This window comes from Podarcis liolepis (genome assembly GCF_965112155.1).
Source record: "Podarcis liolepis genome assembly, chromosome: 17".
In the NCBI taxonomy this organism is placed as follows: domain Eukaryota; kingdom Metazoa; phylum Chordata; class Lepidosauria; order Squamata; family Lacertidae; genus Podarcis; species Podarcis liolepis.
The window spans coordinates 4,632,561-4,640,049 of NC_139571.1; the positions used below are offsets into that span (position 1 = coordinate 4,632,561).

General features: G+C 55.3%; 1 protein-coding gene across 11 annotated transcripts in view; it reads right to left on the reverse strand.

The window, feature by feature from the left end:
- Positions 1–7,257, reverse strand: part of LOC310696170 (semaphorin-3F-like) — a 31,045-nt gene extending 23,788 nt beyond the window's left edge. The window contains exons 1-3 of one of the 11 annotated variants that reach the window (XM_083481321.1): positions 6,900–7,257; positions 6,299–6,491; positions 4,843–4,974 (exon numbers count right to left, since the gene is read on the reverse strand). In XM_083481321.1, coding sequence (XP_083337447.1) covers positions 4,843–4,951 — 109 coding nt within the window. In that variant the 5' untranslated portion in view covers positions 4,952–4,974; positions 6,299–6,491; positions 6,900–7,257. Of the gene's footprint in view, positions 1–4,842; positions 5,943–6,298; positions 6,868–6,899 lie in introns of those variants that run through there. The other 10 variants (XM_083481325.1, XM_083481324.1, XM_083481326.1 and 7 more) reach the window with 10 other exon arrangements.
- Positions 7,258–7,489: the final 232 nt, after the last annotated feature.

The window sequence follows — 7,489 nt, forward strand, 5'->3', positions numbered from 1 at the left end:
TTGGGGACACCCAATGAAGCTGAACATTCCAAGGTTCACGGTGGGCAAAAGGAAGTTCTTCTTCACACAGCTGAGCCATGGAATCCACTCCAACAAGATGCAGTGATGGTCATCAGCAACCTGGATGGCTTCTAAAGAGGATGAGGCAGATTCATGGAGGAGAAGGCTATGAGCAGCTACGAGCCACCAAGGCGATGTTCTACCTCCACTGTCAGAGGCAGGATGCTCCTGAAATGCCAGTGGGTGTGAATCACAAGTGGGGAGAGGGTCTTTGCTCTCATGTCCTGCTTTGTGGCTTCCCATAAGCATCTGCTTAGCCACTGTGGGAAGAGGAGGCTGGACTGGTTGGGTCTATGTTCTTTTCCCAATAAAACTGCCTTGACACTTCCTGCATCTACATACTGCTGTTAGCACAGCAAGACTACAACACTTTTGGAAAGCCATGGACTTTAACAAGCCTCTGGAAGTCAGCACGAGTGGCAAATGACCCTTGCAATAGAACTTGATGTCCCCTCTGCCCCAAGCTCACTGGGTGGCCTCACTGGTTCTATTTTATATCACTAAAAAATAAAATGTTGTTACATGCCTTGGCACAGGGTAGACAATCAGTTGGACATGAACAAAAAAGTGACCTTCCCACATTGTGCAACAGCAGGAGAACCCACCATATCAAAGGCACACACAAGCAGAACCCGCCTTGTCAAGGTGCATGGGCTCTTCATGCGGCGGACGTGTTGAACAGCCACAAAGAACATTGCGCCCCCAGCACAGATCTTTGCCACACCCTGGCCAAGCCCACGGTGCAATCTAGGCTGCAGCAACCAAGCGGCTTCAGCTCACAAAGAGCAACTGCACAACACTCTTCTCCCCACACTGTTCCCAAATAGTAATGCCCAGCCATACTTCCACTGCGCACCCTCCTGCCTTCATGAAACATAAGCTGGCCAGGCTCCACATGAGATCACTGACTCCCCAAGGCTGCAATCCATGACAAGTGTCCTCACCACATACAGTGCTATGGGTGCACACAGACACAGGCAAACACACGTGTCTATGCATGTGTGCATTCATGCGCGCGCACACACTGGGCAGAGTGGTGTTCAGGGCTTTGCCTTTTATAGGCAGGATTGCTGCTGCCAAAAGGAATGAATTGTCCTTTGGCCAAGGATGTTTCTCTCTCTCTCTCTCGCTCTCTTGCACACACATGCACACCCATCCACTTCGAGGGCTGGGCTAGCACCAAATGCCTTAGCTGAAGGAAAGGAGGGGAAAGGGGCTGCAAAGAGAACAGAGGGTTGGGCGCCCGTCATGGGGGTTGTGGCACGCACTCCCCCAGCAATTAAACGATCTCCTCTCTGCCCCAATCTCTCTCACTTCCCCTTCCCAACAATGTGCTTTGAAAAGGGGAATCCATCCAAGTGTGTTCCAGCCTCTTCTCTGTATGGCATGCTGGGTATTTTAAGCCCTTCTGGGAAATCCTTTCCCCCTGTGACTGGCAAGTAACCAGATCCCGGAATCCCCGAGAACAGAGAGTGTAGGGGGAACCCAGCAAGGTCACAGGAGATGTATTTGGGGATGGGGGGAGGGCAGCAGCAGAAGCCAGCATGACAGCAGAGGACCCACACATACAATGGCATGCGTTTGTGCAACTGGGGGAAAAATACACCTGTAGTAAGGCACTTTCCACAGCAAGTACACGGTCTAGGCGATTTTCCTGCCTTCAGGCGGTATCTCAGCATGCAAGGGCATGCCTTGAAGGTGACGCTTGTGCCAAATTCGCAGGTGTCATTGGCACATGAATTGACATGATTTGCTGCATAGGACGCCGTCAGGGAGAGAAACCCACACAAGCAGACTTGGCCCTGTGCACATTGACTGCATGGCCCACTCATGCTGTCCTACACATGGCACAAAATGCTGCTTATATACGTACAACTCATGGCAACCATTGTGGGAATGTGTTCACTTTTGCTTATGTGTGAATGTCTTTATAGTTCACATATATAGTTGACGATCCCTGTCCAAAGATCTGCTTGTGGCTAAACGTTCCCATTTAAGTGTAACCAACTGCTCACACACTTGCCAGCACACGAAAAGGTGTTGCTTATTGTGAGACTACACACATACAGCTGCCGGAATAAGGCTGCATGGTTATGTGGTGACTATGGAACTTATTGCCACATGGTGGTGCGGCTGCTACAATGAGCAAAAGCAATTAAAAAAAAATCACAATTAGATGAATGTAAGGAAAACAGACTTTGCTGGTGGCTTCTAGGCACAATAGCCAAAAACACAGCCACCATAAAGGAAAACAGCATCTCTCTGGCTACCACATCAGAAGGCTTAACAATGAGGGGTGGACATGGGCATCAGACTGCGCTTGCAAATCTCTCTGAGGATTCTGGTTGGTTGCTGTTGCCAGAATTCCAAACCAAAAAAATCCAGGCCATCGGTCAGATACCAACAAACAAATTTCCTGATCTGACAGGAGACCTTTTCCTGTTGCCCCATGGAGGGACCCACTGCACAAGCATAAACATAGGTAGAAAGGGGTACCTATTTTCTAGAACAGGAACGTCCAACTCCCAATAGACTGCAATCTACTCACAGTATATAGAAAAACTGGCAGCGATCTACCCATCCTTGTCACTGGATTGAGCCACTGTTGTTTCCCCCCCTTTTTCGGGGGGGGGGGAGGAGATCACCGAGGGGCCAAAGATCTACCAGGATCTACCAGGTACACCCCACCATCTACCAGTAGATCACGATCTACCTGTTGGACATGCCTGCTCTAGAACACCTTACTGTGGGTTCTGTGGTTCTCAAAAAGGAACATCCATGCTTCCTTGCGTCAACCAACTTTCGAGGTGAGAAATGTGGCATTGTTCTTTACGGGCCTCATCCGCATGCAAAAAGGGCATCTTCATGTCCTCCTCCACTTGCACATGGGCAGATATCAGCATTTATAGTCCACCTTTGTTTGAGCAGCTCATGGCAGCACACATGGAGATTACACCATTATATCCTCACAGTCTCCCTGTGAGGTGGGCTAGGAGCAGAGATAGTGACTGGCCCAACATCGTGCAGGAAGTTTTAGAGCCAATTGTATATCTCTCTAGCCCAAGTGCTAGAGTTGTGAAATGATTGCCTACATTTTACACACACAACCCAAAGCCCTCGCCTACCAGTGCCACAAGCACCTGTGAATCTGCCCCTGTTTTTCTGCTTTCCTTTCATGTCACTGCTTACTCCCATACAGCCTGCCCTCTGACTGATCAACACACAATCTGCTCCTCCTCAATAAATGGCTATGACTTCAAACAATTCCAAGGATCTTGGAGTACAAACACAACAAGTGAACATTATAGAGAAAACCACGTGTGGAGATCCTCAAGATGAACTCAAGTGCCAATTCAAGGAGTGAAAGATCTCTCTCCCCAAACACCCCCTCCACCAGGCTCATAGCTGTCAATGTTTCCCTTTTTTAAAGGGAAATTCCCTTATTCCGAATAGGACTCCTCGCAAGAAAAGAGAAAAGTTGGCAGCTATGACCAGGCACAGTAATACTGCCCTATTATTATTAGTAGGGCTGAAAGGTTTAGCCAATCAGTGAGACAGAGCAATTCAAAATCCTGTAGATATACCGGTAACTGGGCAGCAGATTTAAAATAATTCACTAGCTTTTACCCATGCACATATTTTTGAATTCACAGGCAGCAAGCACATTCAGATGAAAGGAATCACCCCCTTCCAACTTTCTCCCAAGGAGAGAATGCCTCTTCTGGGGTGGGCACCTTCTGTGGGACACCCACATGTACCCACTATCAAAGAATGCTACACTCCTGCCTCAGAACTGTAGTTTTATTCATATGCAAACCAATGCAGATACAGCCAGTTGCTCAATTGATTAAAAATCTTGCATGGCTTAATCAGCTTACGGGTTTCTTTCACCAGCTGACAGCCCTAACTATCCTGATCTTTTGGTGCTGCCATGAGAACCCCATATTAGGTTGGCTGACAGAAGCAAACATACACATTTTAGTGTGGAAAGACAGTGTTGTGTAATGGTTAGTGTTGGACTAAGGAGAGATTGATTCAAATCTCTGCTCAGCTGCGAAGTTCACTGGTTGTCTAGTCATTACCTCTTTCCCTAACCCTACCTCACAGGGTTGTTGAGAGGATAAAAAGGAGGGGAACCAGAACGGTGTGCAATGCATTGCTTTGAACCTCGAGACAGGATATCAATAAAATAAAAAAATAAATGCAATGGGCTGTAGCCAACTAAGTTCTACTCAAAGTAGACCAATTGAAATGAATGGACCCAAGTTAGTAATGTCCATCAATTTCAGCAGGTCTACTCTGAGCAGGACTAACACTGGATACAACGCAATGAAAATCACACGCCCCTCCAGAAGAGTTCTCAGTTCTAAGCAGCGCCCCTCCCAGAGTTGCCCCAGGACCAGAGCCGGCTCTGTCATTAGACCAGCTAGGCAGCTGCCTCAGGGGCAGACCTCTGAGGGGCACGATTTGATACAGATTAGTTTTGGTTACATCTTATAAATTCCTGATAATGCTTTACTTTTATATTTTGAAGAATCTTATGTCTACAAGGCATGTGTTTCTGAAGAGTGAAGTTAGCAATTTGGGAGGCGGGATGATGCCCTTACTTAGCCTTGCCCAGGGGGCAAAATAGCCCGGCGCCGGCACTGCCCGGTGGTGCCACACCTCCCGCTTCCCTTCTGTGCCCACCTGGAAGGCGACGCCCACGCGGCCTTGTCCTCCTCCACCCCCAGCCCTGAGCTTCACCTGAGTCCCGCTGAGCCGCCCTCTTCTTCGCCTTACCTTTGTAGGTTAGGTAGACCCGGGGGGCGCCGGCGAGGCTGCTCTGGCCCAGGCAGCAGCAGAGGCAGCGGAGCAGCAGCGCCAGCAGCAGGGGTGCCCAGGGCGCCATGGCCGAGGGAGTCCTCGGGACACCTGGGGCGGGAAGAGAGAGAGAGAGAGACACCTGGAGGCGCGCCCTCCTTCTGCCGGGCTCGGGGGCACCTGGCGAGGGGCGCGGGCGAGGGCTAGGCGCGCGCCCCTGGGCGCTTGGCGGGGCGAGGCCTAGAGGGCGCTGCGTCCGAGGGCGCCAGATCAAAGGCGCTGCCTCGCCCGGCCCACCCGGCGCCCGGCCAAGGCGCTGTAACCCGAGTGGGGCCGCGGCTCCCGGGCACTTCAAAGGCCCGCTCCCCCCTCGCCATTCTTGCTCTCGCCTCCTTCCCTCAGGCCGGCGGCACTTTGAAGTTGGGGGGCGCGGGCTGGGAGTCCCCAAATGGGGGCTGGATCCCAGCCCACCGCACCCCCCCAAAAAAACCTCTACCTCATTGGACGGCTCCCGGACCCCGGGAAATGGCGCCCCCGCCGGCGCCCCGCCCGGAGCCCTTCGCCTTGGGCCGGCCCCCGTCATTCTGGAGAGGGCACCGGTGCTGCGGCGGCGGCGGCCTCCTGACGCCATCACTCTCAGCCCAAGGGGGCAGGAACGGCAGCAATCCCTCCCCGAGCCCCGGCCGGGCTCTAATCTTCCCCATGCCGCAGAACAGGTGCCAGGGGACAATGCCAGCACACGCAGCTCCCACTCCGTGCCAGCGGGGCTCGGGCTGCGCGCTTTGATCCGCCTGCCAGTCCCGTCCCTTCGGCTCTCCCTGCCCGTGCGCGCCGCGGCTCTGCCCTGTCCCGTCCCTAGTTCCGCCGACGTGCTGCAACCTGTCGCTTCCATACCTGAGCCAGGTGCAGCTAAGCGAAGCAGGGCATGCTGGGACATGGAGTCCCCAATGGCCCCAGGGGCCAGAGGGGCTTGGCTCACCCCCTAACTCGAGGGCCCGTGCTTTGCATGTTGGGCCACATCTCTCGCTCTCTCCCTCGACACGCAAGAACTCCGTGTCCCCCTCGGGTGCCAGACTCAGGTCCGCGCCCAGATCCGCCACCGTTTTGTTTGGAACAGGACAGAAGCCTCCCGTTATTTGCTGCCTGGCCCTCACCCCAGAAGCGGCTGCATCTCAGACCAAAGCTGCAGCCCCAGCGCGCGCTTTCCCGGGAGCGAGTCCTACTCTGCGCCCGCGGAACGTCTTTTGGGGAAACGCGCGCAGAGCCACCCCAACTTTCGAAGAAAAATAAAGCACAGGACTGGAGAGGAGGAATGTGGCAACGGAGGGTTGCAGTGGAGGTTGGTGGGGTGGCAATCTGTTCCTGGGACACAGAGGGAAGGATCGTGGCCAGGGCTGCGGAGTCTCCGGCAAGGCAAGGCGCAGAGGCCACTTACCGCCCCTCGCCCGCGCTGCTCCCGGTTCCCGACCAACGCGGCGGCTCAGAGCCCGCGGGCGCGTCCCCTGGCCGGCGCGCACGAAACTTTCTCGGGGGTGCTGTTCCTCCGGAGGGGAGCCGCTCGCCGCGAAGGGAAGAGGCGCATCGCTGCCCGCCGCCTCCCCAGCCGCGGGGTCCTGACTTTTGTCACTCTGCGGAGGGAAAGGGAGGCGGCTGCACGTCGCCCCGCCGGGCAAAGCGGCGTGCAAGTTCCTGCTCTGCCTCCTGTAGCCCGAGCAGCGGAGCCGCCTCTCCCGGGACGGGCGGGACGCCTTAACCCCTTCGCTGCTCCCGGAGCCGAAGAGGCAAGCGCTCCCGAGGTGGCGTGGCGCCCCCTCCTTCCCCGGGCAGGAGGGACTCCGAGCAGATGGGCGGGGGGTGGGGAAGACCTTCCCCAGCTGGGGGTCTCAGCCCTGCGCCCGTGTCTTTGATGCCTCCTTGCCTTCTATGGGGCGCTCCTCCAAATCTGCCCCATAGCCTTTGGGTGGTAGGGGGGGGGGAGAGAATCTGGCTCCAGGAGCAAAGTCCGGAGTCCGGGGGAGCTGAGAGAGGTCTTTTACCTGCGCCAGGATTGTGTGTCACAACAGCCCCCTCTCGTGCCAGGCGGGCCCAGGAGGCTCCGGGGCGCGCTCCTCGGGAGCGGTTTGCATCCTGCCAGCCGCACCTATGGCCTCTCCCCAGCGAGGAGGAGGGCGGCACCTGCAGGAGGCCAGGAGAGGGGGGTCCCTGGCAGCGGAGCCGGAGAAGGCGGCGTGCGAGGTGCTGGAAGGAGCCCGGGGCAGATCCGGCTGGAGGAGGAGAGGCGAGAGAGACGCCTTGACAGGTGGGCAGGCCACCCCCCCTCCAGACTCCAGCTCTTTCCCACCAGCGCACCCTTCGCACCGGGCGACCCACCTGATCGAGCTCCTCTTAAAAGACAGGATGGCGCCAGGCTGACTTTGGCATCTAGCGGAGATGGGATGGGGCAGCTCTTGCACAACAGAGCCCAGGATGTAGCTTCCAGGAGTGCAGCTCACAGGAGCACCGCGGCACATCTCTTGCCTCCTTCAAAAGGCGCAGAATGGAAGAAAGTCTCTTTCTCCAACCTCCCCGCCCCCTGCATCTCTACTCTTTATGATCCAGTGGGTTTTGAGAAAGTGGGGCTGTCAGG